Below are 23,117 nucleotides of genomic sequence, written 5' to 3' on the forward strand. Positions count from 1 at the left end.
AGAGAGGAGCAAGAGGCTCAATATACACTCCCTTTATCCTCTGTCTACAAGGAAGTACATAATGACAGGAAGTCAGTGGGCTCTCGGGATATGTAGTTCTTTTTTAGGGTAAAAGATTTTTCAATTATACATGAGCCAGTGTGGCAATTCTTGTATTTCAGTGAGGGAGAATGGGAGAGGATGGGTCATAGGGGAGGGAAGGGACTATTATAAAAACTTGTAAGCTCCTAAACAGCATGAATAAGGGAACTGACTTGTTCACCAAATACTGACAGTAGATTGAATATATCCTTTGGAATTTGAACAAAATTTAAGAGGAAACAAAGGAAGCATGAACTCACACAGTAAGCATTTTATAGGATGCATTATGGAACTGTGGAGATGCTATATCAGTTCAAGAGAATTCTTAGTGGTTAAGTCCTAGGGAGTTGCCTGAGACATAAAGGATAAATGATTTACCCAGGGTCACACAGCTACCAATTGTCTGGGTTAGTAACTGACACCAAGTCTAGAATTCTAGCCACTTTGGAGCTCTGCTTTTCTCAGGATTTTTTTAAAGGTTGCAGGGGGGCAAATAAGAGGAGACAGATATAGGGAATTTCAGGTGTAAGGAAATTCCTCCTACCAATGTAGATTTTTAAAAATCATTACCTTCTGTATCAGAATCAATACTGAGTATCAGTTTCAAGGCAGAAGAGAGGTAAGGGCTGGGCAATTAGAGTTAAGTGACTTGCCCAGTTCCACACAGCTAGGAAGTGTTTGATGCCAGATTTGAACCCAAGATCTTGTCTCCCAGGCTTAGCTCTCCATCTACTGATGCTACCTACTGATCTATCTAGCTGCCCCGTACCAAGGCATATTTGTACCTGTTCTGTAAATTATATTTTAAGTGCATGGGTTCTTATTCTAGGGTCTACAAACCTCTTTGGGGGGAATCTCTGCACTAGAATATGAGAAATAAAATGAGAAAAAAAATAACATTTTATTACTAACCTTTAACCAAAATTTGGTATATCCTTCCATTACAAATTTTTTATTTTTTTAAGAATTAAAAAAACTATTATTCTGAGAAGGGATCTGTAGGTTCTAGTAGAGTATAAAAGGTGACCATGACCCACAAAAGTTATTTTTAATTAGAATGTTGTGTGGCTAGCCAGTATGTGTCATAGGAGAACTTGAGCTTTCCTGAGGTGTCAATTTTCTGTGAGCTTAACGATAATTAGTAGTAGTGGTAGTAAAGCTCCTATCCACAGAAGTACATTCTCATAGCAATCCTGTGGGGTAGGCAGGGTCAGTGTTATTATCTCCACATTAAACTTAGCCACTTTTCCCACAATTATGTAACTAGCAAGTGGAAAGCCAGAACCTGAGCATCAGATTTCCAGCTCTTTTAGCCACACCATGGTGGCAATTGAAAACAGAAGTGAATTTTCAATAGGTTTGAACAGAATTATAAACGGCTACTTGGTGAAGCTGGGACGTACCTCACTTTTAAGATGATTTGGGGGAGGACAACCATGCCCTTCTCACTATGGCTGGCTCCTGCAAACATCAGAATCTAGGTTGAATTCTTGACTTGGTCCATCTTTTTTTTTTTATCAAGTCCAATGGATAGTCAGTAAACCAGGGCAGAAAGTCCCCAAGGGAAGCCACCAATTGTGAGGAAGGGGAGGTGTGCTGAGGAAGATGAAATGAAAGATGATGCTAATATTCTAGCTCAGATGTCTGCATCCTGCTCATTCTGTCCCTCAAACAGAAAAAGGCAGTCCAAAATCCTCACATTTAAAAAAAAATGAGGGAGCAGCTAGGTAGCTCAGTGGATTGAGAGCCAGGAGGTCATGAGTTCACATCTGGCCTCGGACACTTCCTAGCTGTGTGGCTCTGGGCAAGTCACTTAACCCCCATTGCCTAGCCCTTACCTCTCTTCTACCTTGGAACCAATGCAGAGCATAGATTCTAAGACAGAATGTAAATGTTTTATTTTTTTTAATGAATGTTAAAAAATTAACAATTAAAATAAACAACTTTCTGTTCTTAGGAAGGCAAGACTACTGTAATTTCTTCATTCCCCGCCCTTCATCTCTCTGACTGTCTGAACTGGGAGCAGGAAGGGAAAATACAGTGTCCCAAGACTTACTGAAATTTCAAGTAGAAATTTAAATATAAAATATAAATTTAAATATATAAAATAATGTAATTATTATAGCATATAACATATACAACATGATATATTCTATATTAAAATATAGTATAATAAAAATAAATTTAAAAGTGCAAAAAAGACTTCTGGAGCATCCAGTATTTAGCCTCTTTTCCTCTCAGTGAACCACACCAGAAATGAAAGACAGTTTCACAGTTTGAGGGACAGAAAAAAACTCCCAAGTTCTGTCTCCATTCTGCCTCTGGGAGTTGAGTTATGAAATGCAGTATAATGGGCTCTTAAGAGGCCTCCAAATTTTGCATGACTAAACTTATCCAGGCTCATTCCAAAACCATACACAGAGGCATTAGTACTCCTTTTTCCTACGGCACTATCTCATTGGTCTTTGGCAGGAGGGGCTACCCCCAAACCAAAATTTAGTCTGCCTAGGCACCAAGCAGCTTCCAAAATTGGGATCTAGCCACAAGATAAGACTTCCTTAAAGAATGTGTTTTAGAAATACATTTCCCAATCTTGCAATCTTTTTGAACGCTAACATGTAGCTTCTAGTTAAGGAAAAGAAGATGGGAATTCACTCAGTTCAATTGTATTTTGATTTGATAGTATTCAGATAAAAACCCAGAAGAGAGAAAAGGTTGTTTTAATGAAGAACAAGGTATTTCAACCTATAAATAAGGTACAAGTTCAGCAATTATTACTTAGATCTGATGCTCAAAAAATAAAATCCATTCAGGTTCATTATTTATAGCTAAGAAAACCAAAGAGAATGGGGGAGGGCAGAAATAGTATTTCTGAAACCATGAAAATGAATGACCTGTTTTTATTTTTCCAAAACCTTTACAGCTCAGTCTCTCCCTGCCACTCTCATCAGAGAATCTTGGCTCATTCTTACTGAGAACAGAGGCTCCTTTGCAAGAGGGCTTCCTTTTCTGCCCTAACTCTACATACGATTGGCTATCATACCCAATTCTCTCCTCATGATGAAGACATAGCCCTTCCTTCTCACTAAAGTGAACGGAGGCAAGTCACTTACCCTCTCTGCCTCAGTTCCTTCGTCTGTAAAATGAAGGGATTGGATTTGAATGCAGCTAAGGCACCCTTTTCAACTCTAAATCTATGATGCTATGACATTCCATTTTCTCTTGTCCTCTGTACAGACTGTTCCTTCATGTTTGGAATGTAGCCACTCCTTTGGTGGCCACTCTCACTTTTTAGAATACTTCGTTGTCTGAGGTCAGCTCAAATGCCCTCTCCTACAAGAAGTCTTTCCTGATTTTCCCAGCCACTAGTCCCTCTTCCCCAAGCCAGTTGCCCTTTCTTTGTCCTGTCTCTACTCTGTGTATATGTATGCATGCTTATAAATGTACATATTGTTTCCCCCAGTAGAATGTAAGGTAAGAGTAAAAACTACTTTATTTTTGTCTTTGTATTTCCACTATTTAATAAGGTACTTGGCAAAATAGTAGGCACTCAACAAATGTTACTGATAGTTTGACAGGGGGAACTGCCCTTGTTCTTTAGCATCAGAAGACCTGAATTCCAGATTCAGCTCTATCACTAACTAGTTAAGTGACCTCAAGCAAGTTAATGAGCCATGGTGGACTTCAGGCATGCTATCTGCAAAATGGATATAACAACACCTAACCTATCTACCACATGCAGTGATTGTGAGGCTCAAACAAAAAGTACATCAAATAATTGGAACAAACATGGAGCATAAAAATGCAAAGGATTGTTATTAATACAAACCTGGAAAGTTATCACATCAGCAACCCCCTTCATGACCTGGTCTCTTCTCTGGTCTCTTAGAGAAAGTTTAATTTTTTATTTTAATTATTATAAAACATAAAAATTTAATTAATTAAAGCCACTTGTTTTAAGTGGTAACTGAGAGCAGGTGAGGATAATAGGATGATAAATTTTGAGTTTATGGGAACCTTAGAGATCATATAATCGGATCCCTTCATTTTACAAATGAAGAAACTGAGAGCAAGAAGTGACTTGCTCAAAGTCATGCAGCTACTTAGCGGAAGAGCTGGGATTTGAAGTCAAGATCATTCTGGCTCCGAATCCAGTTTTTTCCACAACACCACACATGTGGTAGGCTGAGGGAGAAAGTGAAGAGCTAAGGAGGACTTTTAGCTTGTGAAATTGAAAAATGGTATGACATGCATAGTAGGAAGCTTCAGTGGGAATTTAAAAGATGTAGAGGAAAGAGGCAGAAATGTTAGGCAGCTACTGCAATTGTCTGGGTGAAAACCGATGAAAGATCGAATGAGTGTTGTCTGTCTGAATGAAGGAATGTAAGGGTTAAAAATTAAGGCTGGACTAAATATATGAGTGTAGTCACTGAAATGAATATATCTCAAGTCAAAATGACTTTTATACCAGTTTATTTATAAAATAGAGGAAAAGACTGAAAGTAGAGAAATGAGAAAGAGGGCAGAGTAAGAAATCTAGCTTAATGAGTTAAACTATTTGCCTTGGCTTTACTCTGGCAGGGCTCCAGAAGCCCCCGCCGGAGGGCCTATGAGTAAATTAAGCAAGAGTTCCAGCCACTGGGCCTCCTCCTCCAAGATGGGGGAGGGGGCCTCTCCAGAGCTAGTCCCTCCAGGAGCCAGGAGTCAGCCTTTTCACTCATCCACATGGTAGTCCAGAGAAGATCCAAGAGCAGTCTTACCAGAAGCAGTCCAAGGTCCCAAGTTGGAGCTCCTCCAAAGCCAAATTCGAAGGAGAAAGACCTGGTCACAGGAAGTTGCAACTACTTTTAAAGACCCTTCTTTATGTCACTTCCTGTGCCTTCCTTCCACTTTACTTGGAACAATAACAGTTTTAGAATTTTCTTAGGACTGCTCAGGGAGTAGTCAGTCATTTCTGAGTTGTCACCTCAGTTTAGCATGAGGGTTGCAGACCTCCCCTCACTTAAGGAAATGTGGGAGTGTATACACTTCTGGTGATTAAATCTAAAAGCAGGCAAGGGAGAATTAATCCAATCTTCACAGGGAATGAGCAAGATAGAGAAGAGGGAAGAATCCAGGACAACTGAGGTCACAAATTTGGATGATGGGAATGATGGGATTAGCTCTATGTGTGAAGAATATTTTGGTAGAAACGTGAAAGGATGGGTGGATTTGACAGGGGAATCTGGAGGCAGAGGACCAATGAACAGTTATTGAGAGCTTGTTTTAGGAGTCTGTCTAGTAGGCACTGAGGGCATGGAGGTAATGAAAGTGGGCGCAGTGTGGCTGTATAGGAAAATGTTGATGTTATGGAAGTAAAAGACTGGTCTTAGTAATTTATTGATTGTAGGGGTTAAATCAGATATAGTCTGGCATGCACACCAGACTCTGGGAAAGAGAATTACAAAGGGTTCAGAGAAAGCATAGATAGAATGCCATGGACTAAATGTCTTAAAAAAAAAAAGTAATCTAGGATGGATGGGAAGTTCTCAAAAATGAAAATCTGAAGACACAAACAGAAATAATTTTGATAAGGAGGAAATGGGGGAGTGGTCTTAAAATACAGGTATGGATAGAGGGAACAATGATCTATTTAGATTTACAAAAGACATGTACAATACACCAAAGGGGTAATTAAGGATGAATACAGAAGTGTAGCATTGTATTTTATAAATGTGTAAAGAATATGAAAGCTCAGAATAAGTTGAAGCTAAATAGCAAAGCCAATGACAACATAAGAGTATTAGGGAAGAGGGTGTTACTTAAAAAGCAATATTGGGAGAAAAGAGAAGGAACAAAAGATAGGACCACTATTGCTCAGGGTATATGGAATGGGGAGAAAAGCATTTGCTTCTAGTTTTTCCTCCCACTGCTAAAGAAAGTAATCTTTATTCATTGGCAAGGACAAAACAAAAATAACTAATAGAGAGCTAAAACTCAAGATAGGAAGGCAAAGAATAGGCAGAAACTGAAGTGAAGCAGATTTAGTTTGGATTTTGGAGAAACTTTATAAAATTAGTAAAGTAATTCAAAAGAAGAATGTGTTGTCTTGGGAGGTGGGCGGTTGTTCTCAATGGAGACCTTCCAGGAAAGGCTATGAGGAGGGATGTTATTGAGACTATTATTGTTAAGGTGTGGGATGGATTAGCTGGTTTCTGTTGTCCCTTCTAAATCTGGGATTCTATGACAGAGAAGGCATTAATTCCAATACCCTATGTTGGAAGCAAATTTCTCTCTCCATGATTAATGTCATCTCTCAGTGACTTGGAGGTCAAAGGTGACTAAATTCAGGTATAGATAAAGCCACAAAGGAAGTTAAAGAACCCAGGAACCAATGAGATGGGAAAGTGATTCCACAGGCACTGATCCCCTGGGTGGCCTAGGCAAATTAAGAAACTATGGTTCATTCCTGAGATGTGATGTGTGAGAGTTAGTGGGTGAAGAAAAAGGTTTATAAGGTCAGATCAGGAGCCTGTCTGGGTCTGCTGGCTAGAGCATGGAGAGCTGAAGAAACCCTTGTTGGAGTTTAGTCACAGGCTCATGGCAGCCAGTGGATTGGAAAGCTAAGTATCTCTCTACCTCTCTCCTTTCTTTCCCTCTCTTTACTACTGCTTTGGTTTAATAATTATTAAGCTATTAGTCTTATAATTTTAATTATAACACCTACAATGCCACACAGACCTTTGTATATGACAGGTGTATGAAAACAGCAATTCTCAAACTTCCACTATACAGTGAAGCTACCCTTTTACTCTACGTTGTAGCCTTGATCAACTAACTCGTGTATGAACTATTACAAAGATATTCAGTAGACAAGTTTTCTTTTTTTCTTTGAGCCTGTAGGGATTAAGTTTATAGTTGGACTAAATATAAGAGAATGTGGTCGCTGATGAAAAAAATAATTAATACAGCTCAAGTCAAAATGACTCTTTAGCAGCTTTATTTACAGAGAGTAAGAATGAAAGTAGAGAAATGTGAAAAAGGGTAGAGTAAAATATCTAACCTAACATACTAAATATTTACCCAGCCCCTGACTCAAACCAGGCAGGGCTAATGAGCCCTCAGCCAGAGGACCCTCAACTGGAGGGCCTGGTGGTGAATACCCACATGGCCTCCTCCAAGATAGGGAGGCCTCTTGGGAAGCTAATCTCTCCAGAAGCTAGGAAAGGAGTCAGCTTTTCACTCACCCAAGTAGTGGCTCCAAAAGGAGATCCAAGAGCAGTCTTACCGTCTTCCATGCTCCAGATTCAGCCTGAAGACTTCCTGACAGGAAGTTCCAGCCTCTTTTAAAGACCTTTATTAATGTTATTTCCTGTCCCTTCCTCCACTTCATGGAGACCAATTGCAGTCTTTAAATTTGCTTAGCATTGCCTAAGTCACTTCTGGAGGTGTAAACCATTTTAGTAAGTGGTTTGTGGACTTCCCATACTTAACATTAAGTATGGGTATCTTGGTTTTTTGTTGATTAAATTTGCAAGTAAGAAGGGAGTTAATCCCATCTTCACAAACCCCAATGCCTAGGTATTAGATATGTCTTGAATGAAATTTCTGGGTCCTGTTTGACTCTGGTGAATTTCTTACTCAATCATAATGTAATTCAGTGCAAAGACCCCTGGTCCAGGAGCCAAGAGAGGCTTAGATTCAAATCCTACCTCTTGTACTTAGTAGCTAGTTCTCCAACCATAGGTTATTCACAACTTTTGGGTCTCAACTTTCTTTGAAATGAGGGATAATATATATTTAAAATAATTTGTAAAACTTAAAGCACTCTATAAATGTAAGCTATCATAAGTGTTTGTTGTGTGCACACTGTACTAGGAACATGAGGACACAGTTCATGTGATAATCTGTGTCCCCCAGGAATATGGTAGACCAGGAGAAGACATGGAGAGGCATATTTTGGCATGGAAAGTCTGTAAATGGAAATTGTTAAAATGTGTGTGTAAATTCAAAAATTTAAGAGGAAGACATTCCAGGAATTGAGGATAGCCACTGAGGAATGGAGATGGTGTATTTGGGGAAAGTTTGGCAAAAGTGTAGACTGCAGAGTGAAATAATATAACACTGATTGTGTAGGACTTTGAATGAAAATTTAAGAGTTTTTAAGTTTACTTGACACACTATAGTGAATCAATGAAGATGCCTGAGTGACAAGACAAGCTCCATGCAAAAGAAAGATGATTCTAGAAGCACTATGAAAGACAAATCAAGGGAAATGAGAGCAGTGTCTGGAGACCTTTTAGGAGAATAATTGCAATAATGTAGGCAGGTGCTAAAGAGACTCTTGACTCTCAAGCTAGACTGGAGACAATAAGAAAAGTCCAATTTGAGACATATTGAGGAGACTGACTTGATAAAACCTGTTATTAATTAGATATGAAGGCTAAAGGGGCAGGAAGAATTGAATATAGAACCAAGGTTATAGATATGGAAGTGGGTATTATTGGCAGTAACAGGGACAGCAAAGACAGGAAGAAATGCTTATGGATGACCTACAACTTGGCAAGCTGAAAAGGCTGGTAGGCATTTCAATTGCGACCAACTTCATGACCCCATTTGGGATTTTCTTGGCAAAGATGGTTTGTGATTTCCTTCTCCAGCTCATTTGACAGATGAGAAACTGAGGCAGTGTTAAGTGACTTGCTCAAGGGCACACACATATTAAGTGTCTGGGGCTGGATTTGAAATCAGGTCTTCCTGACTCCAGGCTCAGTGCTTTATCTACTGCACCACCTAGTGATCCTTATGAACTATAAGGTCATCACAATGTTAAGAGCAGTATTGTATAGGCATTTACTAAATTTATTCCACTGAAACCCTTCAACATCAAGAGTTCCAGACATGGTGATGACAAAAAAGTTGAAATAAATCATTAAATGACTAGCTGCATACTAAGGCTTGGGAATTCCTGGGCTAACTTGCTAAGATATCTATCTATTCTGCATCTATGTACAGACACATCCATATATGTAAGTACACATCCATACGTATCTACATGTATATATAGCATATATGAGTGTGTATATATTACTGATCAGATTTTATTCATTTTGGCTGTGCATATAAGTGCTCTAAGAGACTTGCATTCCAGGTTCTTTCCACGTAAGATAACAACTGATTCATCAAGAACTCCAACAAAAGCCCAAGAAAGGAATGTGTCCAATGTTGTTAATAAACCCATAGTTGTCATTTTCATGTAGTTACTAATAATTCTTTTAAGCAATTTGCTGCCACTGTTCAAACTTTGAAAGAAACTGCCCTGAAAGTGGATTCCCTCCCTCCAAGTTCAATCATTAAGATAGTTTCCAAAAACTGTTTAATTGGGGGTGGGGATAGGGAAAACTAGATGCTATTAACAATCGAGTCCAAGCCAAAAAGCACTAAATATTGGTGTCCAAAAGACCCAGGTGTCTGAATCCTATTCTATCATTTTCTTTGGGATAATTTGGACAAATCCTTTAACCTCTTTAGGCTTAAACTTCCTTATTTAAAATAGGAGGAGCTTGAACCAGATGGGTTTAAAGGTCTCTCCTCCCACTTCTAAATCCACAAACTCTTTTCAAGTTACTGTTCAAGTCATAAGTAATGGCAAGGCAACCCTTCGTCCCAGTTCCCCCAAACCAGCCTTCTCAGTTCCTCAGAATGTTCCACTTCCTAGCTGCTTGGATTTAAGGAGGGTGGGAGGAGCAGTGAGTGGGTGGGTGAGTGTAGGTGTGTGTACAGGCACTTCTGAATGGACAAACCATCTGCCAAAGCAAAAACAGGCTTTCGTTTACTAAATTTGGGCAGTGAACCGTTTGGTCTCATACAAAATAATGTTCCTGGTAAGGAAGGAAAATCTGCAAAGCAAAGCAGAATGAAGGGCTCTTAATATTTTGTGTTCCAGGAAGAAAAAGCAGTATTACCTTATCTTGAAATTGTGAGATTTTTCAAGACTTTTTTTTCCTGTGCTCTCCCTTAAGAATATTTTCTTATATAAGACGAATGTGTTCATGGGCATCTAAAAGCTATTGGCTTAAGGTGGTGCCAAGCTGGCAAAGTGGCCGCGCTCTACCCTACAACTCCTCCAAAAAGATCTAGACAATACATCAGGCCAAGTCCTCATAAGGAAATCCAAAGGAAAAAAAAAAGTTCTTTTTTCAGCCCAGGTTGGCATAGAGACAGAAAGGTCTGCAGACACTAAGGATAGAAATCTAGCCAGGATGACTATACGAAGTCTTCTACTACAGGGAGAGATTGCATAACAAGGCAAAAAGCAGAGGGGCCTCTGCTTGTAGAGAGCAGCAATAGATGCCAACTGGCAGCTCTTTTCCTCTACTCAATTCTGGTTCACAGATCCGAAAGATACTGAGGAAGGGACCTGTGACTAGAAGTGATATTGCACCCTAAGGTGCAGTCATGGTCCCAGAGCTGTATACTGAGGAAGAAGCAAGCACAAAAGGCAAGCAGTAACTGTGTGGCTCAGATCCCGCCAGTGGAGCAGGATCTCAGTTCCATCTCCCAGCCAAGCCTGAAACTTGCAGTAAAATAACTAGAACAAGTAGCTCAGATCAAAGGTGGGGCCTGCAGTTTTGTTATGGAGCTTTTCAGCTGGCCACTATTAGCAGCTAAGCATAGCAACAAACAAGGCAATCCTATGGGCATATTGCTCAAACTGTAGCATAGGCCAGGAACTCAGGCAGAAATGGGGCTACCCAGGATCAGAACACTTGGCAACACTGGAGGCTTAGAGGTCCTCAGTACGAACCAACCTAGAGATCCTAGAATAACACAATACTCAATAGTCCAAGAAAGCAGCTATAGCACCAGGCCAGACATTCCCTCCACCAGTGTACAGAGCTCTACCATAACACAGTATGAATTGAGAAGCAAACTGTAAAAATGCATAAACAGAAAAAGAATCCCACCACAAAAAAAGTGACAAGAATGCTTGAGTTACAAAGCTGGAAGAGCAAAGACTCAAAGAAAAACACAAATTGGATACAAATTCAATGAGAATTCCTGAAAGATATTAAGAATATTTTTGTTTTCTTATTTAAAAATGAGAGCACTAGAGAAAAAATTGGAGAAGAAATGAGAACTGTGGAAGAAAGAATTGGAAAGGGAAATTAACAACTTGGAACAAGAGATAGTGTTTTGTCACAAAAACAAATTCCCTAAAAGAATGGACCAAACAACAGATAATCATTTCATGAAACAAAATCTTAAAAGAAAGCTGAAAGACTCAAAAGAATACAATATAATGTATTTCACAGAATGAACTGACCTGCAAAATAGATCAAATAATATAAGAATCACTGGGCCACAACCATAAGAAAAAAAAAAAAGCCTAGACATCATACTTCGAGAAATTATAAAAGACTGCCCAGATCTAAAACTGGCAACATTTATAGCCCAAATCCAAGGCTTCCAGGTCAAAGGAAAAATACAAAATATAGCCAGAAAATTCAAGCATCAAAAGAGCTAGGAGCAGGATCACATATGATTTAGCAGCCACCACTATAAAGAGATGGACATGGAGGAAGTCTAATCAGACAGAAGACCTGGGTTACATTTTGATGACCCTAAAAGAAGAAATGAAAAGGGAGAGGAAGAGGAACATCTCGAGGGGAAGAGGGATGGGATAGAAAAGGTGGGAGATGAAATGACTTTCCTTGCATTACACAAGCTGGTGTCAGTGGCCTGATGTGAGCTCAGGACTACTTGTCTATGGGTCCAGAATATAACTAACAAGTAAAAGAGAAATTCCTGAATAAGCAGAGAACACCCTTCACAGACAAAAGCCATTTCACAAAAAGGTTAAATACTTAAAGACCATTAAGAAAAGATGTATTTAATACTTAAGAGGCCTCACAATGTGCCTTTAATACATAGAACTCAAAAATAACAAAAAAACTGTCCCCAAATAAATACAGTGTCCTAAAACACAATTCTCATAAATGTGTTTTGTAACAAAGGTCTCTTTTACCCAAAAGATATTTTCTTTCTAAATAGCATTTTTAAGGAAGAAAAGAGGGAGAAGAGCAGAGAACACCATTTACAAAAAGATATTGCATCTTTAATGGGATCTCAGAACCAAATTTTGAAAACACCGTAGCATAGATGAGCAAAAAGTCTTTTCTCAAAGATTATGGAAAATGGTCCCCAGTTTTCTTGTAATAACCACATAGTTAAGTCCTGAGTCTTGAATAACATCTGTATTTTGGGTACCATTCTGTTGTTATTGCAGATGGTACTAGGGGAGGGGGAAGGTAGAGCTTTAAGTACATTATGATTAAAATAAAACACAACCTATCCACTACAAGGTCATAAATTGGTAGATCCGCTGCTTTATATATGTGATTCCAATATAAAGTACCCATTATAACTGAAGGTCTTAGTTGACTCATTAGCATATTTACAAAATAAATAAAGCTTGGCTCTGAAAGATTTTAAGCAGGTCTTTTATGTGCTTTTTTCATTTTCAAAGTGTCTCAAAACTAGATACTAAATCTTCTTTATAGAACTGAAAGCAGGTTGATTTACCAGAGCTTGATGCATTATAAATTTTGTCCTTGGAATCAAAAAAGCACCACATTTTTTTTTGAGCACTAGCAATTAAAGCTACAAGATGATTTTCATTTTAACCATATTTTTGCTTATAGTTATCTAAAAAAACATTCTTTTTCTTAGATCCAAGAAACAGACTGTTTAAAATCAAAGTTCTCATTGCCTTTTACATGTACACTGATTAGTCAATTCTGTCTTTCAGAAGTACAATCTTTTCCAAAAGAATTTTAAATCTATTATTTACAAATCTGCCCTCCAGTTATATAGCTTATGCTATCTAGACAGTAAAATCAATGGTACAATGATCCACAGTTAATACTAGGAAAGGAGAACATGGAAAATTAAGTCTATAGAAAATCTTATCAACCAAACAAGTCCCATTATGGCCACAGATTTCAATCTAACTCTAAACCTTCAAGTCAATATTGCTCATCATTAGTAAAATAAAAATAGTCTCTGCTCACTCTGCAAGAAGAATAAGAATAGAAGAATGGCAGAGGCAGGCAGTAGGGTCTTTTGTATATTTCTATTTGCCAATTAAGTATTTAAACCCAGAAAACTGATGGTAGAAGTAGAGGCAGTTTTACTCATTTGGCTATTTTTACCTTTGCCTACTGACAAATGATCTGTCAATGTTTAGAGCGGAGCAGAAAACAAACTGTGCCAACAAGCATCATGTCATGGGAAGAACACTGGTCTAGTAGATGCAAAACCTGGGTGCTGAGTGTTGGTTCTGCCATAGGTTCATTCTGGGAAATTAGGTACATCACAACATTCCTGGGTGTATCTCCTCATGTGGAAAATGAAGGAGTGGTAAGAGCATCTCTGAGTATCATATCTAGCTTTAATATGGAACAGGCCAATAAAGGCCACATAGCACTTATTTCTATGAAATTCCTCAATCCTGAGAAGAGTCATCTGTGCCAGGGGCTGGTTAGTTATTTACCACCTGGTGGCTACTGAAAGGAACAACTAGTTACCAACTGCATGCCAGTTGGTGCTTCTGTGGTTATTTTAGAAAAGTTTACATTACACTAAAGTGTAACTCTTACAAATTCTCAAACCTCATATGTTCTTCCCAGAACCAGTGACCGAAAACAAAAATCATTTAAAAAGCTCATTAGCACCCTTATAAGCAAACTCCACAGTTGAATTGTTTGCCTGAATTGTCTGAAATGTACTTAGGATGTTTTATCTAGTGGGCTCAGTGTCCCATTCTCTGGTCCCAGGGAAATAATGCTTGATGTTGTGTATCTTATTCCCATGGGGCCGAGGTAGTGCTTCTTGTATTTGGATAATTCAGCATGCTTCTTTGTAATGAGGAAGTTGGACTAGGAGTTCCCTTCCTGTTCTAAATCTGTTCCTCTTATAAAACCTTCATATTTCAAAATAGGTGTCTAAACAAATAATTTAAAGAAACATAATACTTCCATTTTATTTAATAATCTATGTGCAATCTCTAAACACCAAAGGAAACGTATAAAACATTACAAAAGTTTTCACATAGACAGTGGGGACTTTCTACAATTAAAAAAAAAAAATCTACACAACTTGTTCATTCCATTGTGGAATTTTTCATGGAGTAACTTTTATCCGTGAAATTATTTCATTCACAAAACTGTTATTTTGTGATATTACTTCAGCTTTCAGTTGTTTTAATTTGGTTCTGATGCCGTCCTCAGACATTTCTGCAAAGGGCAATTCCTTTACTTTGGCCAGAAATGTCTGAATTATTTTTTCACCTTGCTGGAAAACAAACAAACAAACAAACATAATTAGACTTTAAAATATCTTCTCCAAATCAATAAATTATGTTCTGTTAAAATTTAATGCCAAACACAACTCGTTTTCTTAAGAAGATGCCTGCTAGTGTCTAGTACAGTTATCAAAGTCCTAGGCTAGCTCAGTATCTTCAGGTTAAAGGTACATTTCAAAAGTAATCATAACTATCTGCAGACCAAAGATTACATTTCTCTTTAGTGGTTCCAGATAAGGAAGTTCAGTGAGAAGAGAACTAGTTGGTGAGAAGAGAAGTGGTTGGGAGTCAAGAGAACTCAGGAATCCTAAAACTGATATTTCCTAGCTGGCACAAATCACTTCACCTCCCCTCTTGGGGTTGGGTAGGGTTCCTTTGAATGATAAATCTACAACCCTTAAAGCAGAACACTTAAGACTGCACATTAATGCAAAGAGGGAGGCTATTTCCTTTTCTTCAGTCCATAGGAGGTACTTCTGAGTACTAAATGAAGTAAATAAAATGCTTTCCTTCAGGGAATCTGAGGAGCAAGGTCCCAGGTGAGACAGAAATATATATCAACACCCTCTATTCTACACCATTGCTAACTCTGCTAAAAACACATGACTTGAAAAACATTTCAATTAACCAGAAAATCCTGAGTTAGCTATATAAAAGTAGTACAAATAATATCCAGTGTCTCTAAGTCTCTTATCTCTCTCTCATTCTCATCTGAAGGAATTACGCATCACATCCCTATCTGGCGAAACAAAGTCACAAATCTGAATATAATGACCGGAATTAAAAGGGTACCCAAGAATCTTTCAGGGGATCCAACAGGTCAAAAATACTTTCATATTTGATAATACAAAGGCATTTTAATGTTGAATATGGTAAATAAAGATGCACTTTCTCATGAACAACCCTCTCCTCTCCCCTGGCCTCTTTTTCATCTCCCTTTTATATGTTGTGTTCTCCCATTAGAACATGAGCTCCCTGAAGGCAAAAAATTTTATGCTTGTATTTATATTCTCAGTTCTTAATACAATGCTAGCATAAAATTTAGGTGTTTAATAAATACTTGATCTATTGTTACATATAACAGATTCTGTAGAAACTAATCATTATTCCCTGAAAAATCTTATGATGGAAATATTTACACATTTTGATGTGGTAACAATGATTATGATGAACTTCATTACATTTTGCCTTATTAGCTTACATAACTAAACTGACAAACCTCTCTTTCGTGGTAGCACCTCTTGGTTGCTGGTTCCATTTCATCAGATTCTTGAGGTTTTCCAAAATGCTGGAATTCCTCTAATTCCAGGGCCTTTTGTTTGGCATTTTCTATTACATGCTTAGGAAAATTAGCGAGTTCTGCAACATGAATCCCAAAACTCTGATCACAGACACCTGCAAGAAACCAGAGGGGTAAAATAACAGCTTACAGAACTGGAATTAAACTTCTTCATCTATCATTAGAAAATCTAACTATACATTTTTAAATGTTTGGCAAATGATTCTGACCAAAGTACAAATGAGCTTTTAATTAAGCCTCTGCTAGCAGGCACAGGTGATTATAACTTGGCATTCATATCACCCTTGGAAACTCTATTAATTAGGAGATAAAAAACAATATTCAAATACCTTGAGCGCTGAAACCTCACTTAGCAAATACCCAGAGAAAAGAGCTGAGATGCATGAATCTAATCACTGTTGGGGGGAGACAAGGTTGACATCTATAGCCTTCAAGTCTCCTCTAAACTCTAAATCTATGATCCTATGATCTACTTTCAAATACTACTTCATCTTGTAACATTAGTACACAAAAAAATTAAGCATGTGCATGTAACTTCAAAGTCTGGGAAGCTAAAGTAGACAACTGGTTGGTTTTGAGGAAAGGAAGTTTCTTCTGTTTGTCACCATTTTCTTCTTCTTCATCTTAATCATCATCACCACTGCCACCACTACTGTCATCATTATCATCATCACAAAATAACACTAATGTACTCATCCAAAATCAAAGGTTTATCTTTTGGATATAATAATGAACATTATACTAAGCCCTATTCTGATGCTTCATGACAGTATGGAGATGACCTTGAAAGCTAAGCCAAGGGAGCAAAAAGTCTGGTTGTTTCTGCCAAATTGCCTTAAGAGTATATGTCTGTCTCACTGGACAACTCAGTCCCATACAAAGCAGCTCATCACAATAGGCTAACCATTTGTTGATTAATTCACTGGCCAATACAACCACGAATAGTGAAAAATATCCCTTATATATTAGGCAACCCCCTTCTACTTTCAATAATGGGCTCACGGATATAAAGAGTTATCATTTTCAACTAAAAGGTATAGATAATTTAAGACCTCTGCTTGTTTTCTGAAAAAAAAAAAAAGCATTTAACTCAGCAGGGCAAAAATACAGTCTTAAAGGCTCTCTAATAACAAGGAATCCAACAACTAGACAATGCAAGGGCAGTGATAACTTTGTTATAACTTTTTTATCATGAAGTCATGAGTCATAAAATGGGGAGACAGGCTTGACATGGAGAATGCCTTGTATGGGGTCAAAATGAGAAGAGGGATTCTTTATTGATGATGAGGGCCTCCAGATGATCCCAATCTGTATGTAACATTGTGTTGATGACAGCATCAAGCTCCAAAACATTATTTCTCAATGAGACTAGGATTAATCAAAAGAAATAGTGAAGATAGGATTAACTCTTCCCTTGTCTATTTTTAGTTAATCAAATCAAGAACTTAAAAGTACCCCTACTTACCATTAAGTATGAGAGTTCACAAGTCACTTACTAGAGTAAGTGACAACTCCAAAGGTCACTATCCCCACCCTGGGCAGTGCTAGGCAAATTGAAAGACTGCCATTGGTTTCTGTGAAGGAGTGGCAGGAAATGACATGGAAAAAAAGGGACCAATATGGTGTAGCATGTACTCCCTTCCTGGCATTTGGAGAGATTGGTTCCCACATTCCTTTCCTGGCTTCTGGAGAGACTGGTTGCAGAGATTCCTGCTTTGGCTTTGGAGGAGGCTGCGTTGGTGGAACCCTAGCTGAAAATATCACTAGGACTTCTGGCTTGGAGAGATTCCTGCCTTGGTGGCTCTGTGAGGAGACCCTCTCAGCTCATTGGCACTTTGGTGGAACATTCCCTTCTGTGTGAGTTCTGTGGAGGGACTCTTTTCCTTGGATCCTGCTTGCTGGTGAGTGACTTGGACTTCCACGTGGAGATTGGAACTTTGTCAGGGAATGAGCTAAATTTCACCAGATCAGCCCTTAGGGTAGGCTAGGCAACCCCTAGATTTCATACTTCAACTCTTTCTCTTCCTCGTTATAAATAAAAGCTGATAACAGTTTTTTCTGACTTAGGGATAATATTTAGAATTCAGGGTCTACAACATTGAATCTATAACTCTTATTTAGTCAAACCCCAATTTAACTCTTACAATAGGCCTTCTAACAAACTCTAAAGGAAAAACCAAAAGGAGGAAAAAATGACTTTGACATTGCACAAGAATGATATAAAGGATATCATCTAAGAAATATATAATTACAAAAGGAGATAGGCAAGTCATATAGTGACAATGAAGGTTATTATAGAGCAATCTCTCAGATGTCTAAAAAGTGGCCTCAAATTAATTTTATTTTAGTGGTGCTATATTTACCTGGATATAAAGGGTTGTATAGATGAATTAAGGCTCATTATTTTCTATTCCACATATACTCTGATTGTACATATATTTGCTGTTTTACCTAGGAGAATGTAATCTCTTATGGATAAAGAATGTCTTTTGTAACCTCGGTGCTATGTTTACTAATTGACTAACAATGCCAAAATAATTCAACTATACATTTTCTTGGAGAAGACAAAACAGTTACAGTTGAGTTCATGGAGTAAACATTTCTCTTACTCACACAGGAATATACAATAATTCTATCATTTTAATTCATACAATCTCACCTTTCTTTACTTGATATAACATAGTTAATGCCTCATCAGTAGTTAATGCTGAAACATGTAGATTATTCACTGTTGGCAATTGGTCAGCCAATGCGGTCAGTTCATGAAAATGAGTTGCAAACATACAGAAAGCACCAATCTTAGTGGCAATGTATTCTGAAATAGCCCAGGCTAACCCAAATCCATCATAGGTAGAAGTCCCTCTTCCCAACTCATCAATGATTATGAGGGAATCTTTGGTTGCAGACCTAGAAAATAAAATTATTATACATTTTTCCAAAGGATAATTTTGAGCAAGGCCAATACTACTCTTTGAAAGATACTATAGGGTATACAAAAAAAGTATTAAAATGTTTGCAAACATGAAAAAATTTAAGACAAAAACAAATAGCCCACAGTTCATTGTTGAATGAAAGGCACAGAAAATAACTATGAAAGCAGAAAAAATAGATGCAACTTGAAGTTAGAATCACTAAAAACAGAAGCCTTCCTTTAAGAGATAAGATTTAATTAAGAGTCTTAAAAGATAGGTACAATCTCTAGAGCTAGAGAGAAGGGAGGGTATTCCAGGTAGAAGGTATATCAAGAATAAAACATAATAAGAAAATGCACAATGAAACAATAACTAGCAAGTCACTCAAAGTCAAAACATGGAAGTCTGAAACACCACAAACCACTAAATATATTTTTATAACCATAAATGTAACCATTTATAACCATTAATAACAAAGATAAAATAACACCCTTAAAAACACAAAAAGGGGCAGGTAGGTGGTTCAGTAGTTAGAATACTATGACTAAAGATGGAAAGTCCTGGATTCAAATCTGATTACAGGCATTTCTTAGCTATGTGATGATCCTAGGCAAGACATTTAATCCCAACTACTTAGCTGCTTAGCACACACTCTTCTGTGATACTTAGTATTAAAAATGGACAAAAAGCAGGGGTTTTAGAAGGAAAAATGTGAGTGAGAAGGAGAGGGGCAGAGAGACCTTTTGTCGTGGACTAGGAGGGGGAAAAGCAAGGAAGAAGGGAAAAAGCATCTCAGGATGTGTCATGAATATAAAGCCATGAAGAAGTCAGGGATAGAACATAAACATATTTCAGGCTGTGTTTAACTTTTCCAGTTACTGATGAGACATTTGTTTAACTGAGTAACAACAATCTAGTAACCAGGTTTCCTACAGAAAATCCTTAAACTCTTCTAGACTGAACAAAGGGTACAGGAATTTGTGAGGCCTCTATAGCATGAGAACAGGTACCAGGTATAGTGCTTGAAGTGAATCCTAAGGAAGAGGGACCTGGAAGAGGACTAAACCTTATTCCCTTTATGACTATGGCACTTCCTCACAATATTTCCACCTTAAAATAATAATAATATATATCTTAAGTTAGAACCAGAATTTCTTTACCTGAGAATGGAAGCCGTCTCCAGCATTTCTGCCATGAATGTAGATACACCTTTCATCTGACAATCACCTGCTCCCACTCGAGCCAAGATACAATCCACAATGGACACTTCTGCTGACTCGCATGGTACAAAACAGCCAATCTGAGCCATCAGAACTATTACTCCAGTTTGACGGATATATGTTGATTTACCTCCCATATTGGGGCCTGAAAACAAAAATCAAAAGTGAAATGGTGTTTATTTTCTGTTGCTAATATACAGAATTAAAAATTGTGGAGTGATGATACATACAAATCAGGCTGGTTAGGAATTCTAGATGTACAACTAAAAGCTGACCAATGTCCCAACTTCTCTGCTATTAGGGCAACACTATACAATTTGCAAGTGATGTGATCCTCTTAAAGTTTCTCAATTTTATGCCTGACTCAATAGATGGTCTTACTAGAGAGTACTCTGTAATTCAGCCAGTCTAGAAGTAACTAACATCTTTTAAAATAAAAAGACTGAGCAGAAAAGCAGTGCAAGTTTTGAGTCACTACAGACCAAGGATAATTGAAGAATATTCTTTATGTAAACAGTATATAAGGATTTACCACTTCAAAATATATAAAAAATCCATAGAGTTGAATGCAATAATAGAGCATAAGCCCAAAACCAATTTTTAGAAACCATGCATTATGTCTTTGAAAAATAAGAGAATGGGAGAGATGTTTTAAGCCTGGAGATGAAGAAATGCTCCCTCAGTTTCCAGTGAGATTATCTGTATGTTCCAAAATCTATCATTAAGAAGCTTGTTTGTTGCATTCCCTAATTAAAATGGCAGATCAAGGAAATGCTACAGGTAGAGTTTTAATAATGCCTTTAACAAAGTCTCTCCTGTTCTTTTGGAGAAGTGTGGTCTAAGATATATATGGGCCCAGCTTAATGACTGACCACAAAGGACAAAAAGATTCAGGAAGTTTGGAGAAAGGTCTTTAATGTGACCCAAGAATTGTGTCTTTAAACCTATTCCAACTCTTTTATCAATGATTTGACAGAATGCTTATCATTTCATATAATTAAAGCTGGAAGGGAGAGCTAAGATCTTGGGGAACCAAAGAATAATCCAAAAAGTTCAGCCTAGAACAAGAAGGCAAACCTACAAAAATGCAATTTAATTGGAATCCACGTAAAGCTCTAAACTTAAGTTCAAAAATTCAACTGCAAAAAGAAAGAATGCAAGAAATATGACAAGATAGAAGATCATAAGAAAACATAGGGTATTTTAATGGGAATACAAGCTGAAAGGCTAAACAGTATGACCTATAAGCCACAAAAACCAATTTCAATCCAGATAAAAATTTCAGCTGCACTGAAAGGCCCAGGATATAGAAGGAAGAAGATGACAGTCCCCACTCTGCCCTAGACAAATAAGTGAAACATTTTGTTTAATTCTGGAAACATTTTAAGGACTCTGACAAATTGGAACACATTAATAATGACATTCAAAATCATAAAGAAATTGGAGAACATGTCATATGAGGATTACTTGAAAGAGGTGAGACTATTTAGTCTAGAGAAGATAAAGCTACTCGGGAGGGATATAATAGCTGTCTTCAGAAATTTTAAGGGCTGTTGCATGGTTACATTAAACTTGTATATGACAGATTAGATTTAAATTCTCTAGGTCCAGAAGGCATAACAATATAGGGAATTTGCAAAGATCTAGATTTAGGCTCCATGTGAGAGAAAAAAATTCCTAAAAATTAGATTAGTCAAAAAATGGAATGGCCTCTTTCTGGAAAAAATAGAAGAATGAATTCTTATTCAAGTACAATCTAGATTAAATGGCCTAAGTTCTTTTCAACTCAAGTGTCTGTTTCTTTGAATCAGATTATTTGGGAAACTTGACTATTGTGGGTGTCATCTGTTAACTTCATGGTATCTTTATTTCATTTAACCTTTCCACAAAGGTTTACTCTGCAAAGTATTTCCCTAAGATTTTCAAGGCAGCCAAATGACCTTGCAAGAAAATTTTACAACAACATTTAAATCATGACTCAATATGTATATTGCTTTTTATTATATTTTAAGACTAGATTTAAATGTTTTTCCTTTATCAAAGTAGTCTTGCTTTAGTTTCAATAGATTTTAGGTGAAATTCATTGATTTCAATGACGAAAGCACTAGTTCACAAAAATGTGTTCATAAAAGGCATGGAATTTTTAAATACATGAACACTATAATAGTTAAAATTAAATTATGAGGCTGCTAGTAGCTTTAATAACTTTATTACATCAAAGTAGTAATAGTAAAGAGAGGGAAAGGAAGGAAAGGGGTAGAGAGTTACTTAGCTTCCTACTCTTCTGGCTGCCACGATGGATGGAAGTTCACTACCAAGAGTTAGTTCAGGTTTCTTTGCTCAGGCCAGAAGGCCCCCAACAGGCCCCTGGTCTGACCTTATAAGCTCTTTTCTATAAACATGTCACATCTCAGGAACCAACCATTGTTTCTTTATTTGCCTGGATAGCCCAGAGGGGCATTGCCTGTGGAATGAGTTTCCTGTCTCACTGGTTACTTGGTTTTTTTAACTTCCTTTCCTGGAGGACCTGCACATTCAGTGGTCTTTGACCTCCAAGTCACTGAGAAGTGACGCTAAGCAAGGCAACATAATGGAGAAATTCTCTTCCTACAACATTTTGAAATAAGAATTTCATAAGTACACAAAATATTTTCTTTAAAACTATTTCAAAATAATATTTTGAGGCAACAATGAGCAATGTGCTTTTTGTAAATGTCAAGAATGATGATTTTCTTTGTAAAAATTAAATTTTCCAAAGAAAGATTTTAAATCAATTCCTTTTTCCCCCCAAAAAAGAAAAGCTGTAAAGTAATGTAACTTTTTACCAGTAATAATGTGGAACGTCTGCTTATTTTTCTCAAAGTTAATGTCATTGGGAATAAATGCAACTTCATCTTGAACTTCAACACAAGCATGTCTGGAACCTTTCAAAATGATTCTTCCTTGTCCCTTTTCCAAAATGACTGGACGTACATATGGAATAGGTGCTCCATTTGCTACATTAGCAAAACTGACAACAGCATCCAGTTGAGCTAATACATCATTCAGTGTCTGCATTGGTTCTACATAGCCTGTATAAGAAAATAAGAAATGAACAACACCCCACAAAAAATGTTTACTCATAAATAAATAACATGACAGCAAAGAAAAAAGAAATGCAACTGGCCTAATCCTAGTTCAATTTGCATTTCCAAATATATGCATATATTATCTCACTAATGTATAATTAATCAACTCTCCTATTTACTACAATGGAACTT

The 23,117-nt window shown here is 37.3% G+C and overlaps 1 protein-coding gene across 1 annotated transcript in view; it reads right to left on the reverse strand.

Annotated features, from left to right (window-relative positions):
* Positions 1–14,078: 14,078 nt before the first annotated feature.
* The window catches only part of MSH2 (mutS homolog 2), a 76,683-nt gene continuing 67,644 nt past the window's right edge, over positions 14,079–23,117 (reverse strand). Inside the window, exons 12-16 of the mRNA XM_001382141.5 lie at positions 22,683–22,928; positions 19,798–20,002; positions 18,385–18,632; positions 15,645–15,820; positions 14,079–14,415 (exon numbers count right to left, since the gene is read on the reverse strand). Of these exons, the coding sequence (XP_001382178.5) occupies positions 14,245–14,415; positions 15,645–15,820; positions 18,385–18,632; positions 19,798–20,002; positions 22,683–22,928 (1,046 nt within the window). The 3' untranslated portion in view covers positions 14,079–14,244. The remainder of the gene's footprint in view (positions 14,416–15,644; positions 15,821–18,384; positions 18,633–19,797; positions 20,003–22,682; positions 22,929–23,117) is intronic.

This window comes from Monodelphis domestica, chromosome 1 (assembly GCF_027887165.1).
Source record: "Monodelphis domestica isolate mMonDom1 chromosome 1, mMonDom1.pri, whole genome shotgun sequence".
Lineage (NCBI taxonomy): Eukaryota > Metazoa > Chordata > Mammalia > Didelphimorphia > Didelphidae > Monodelphis > Monodelphis domestica.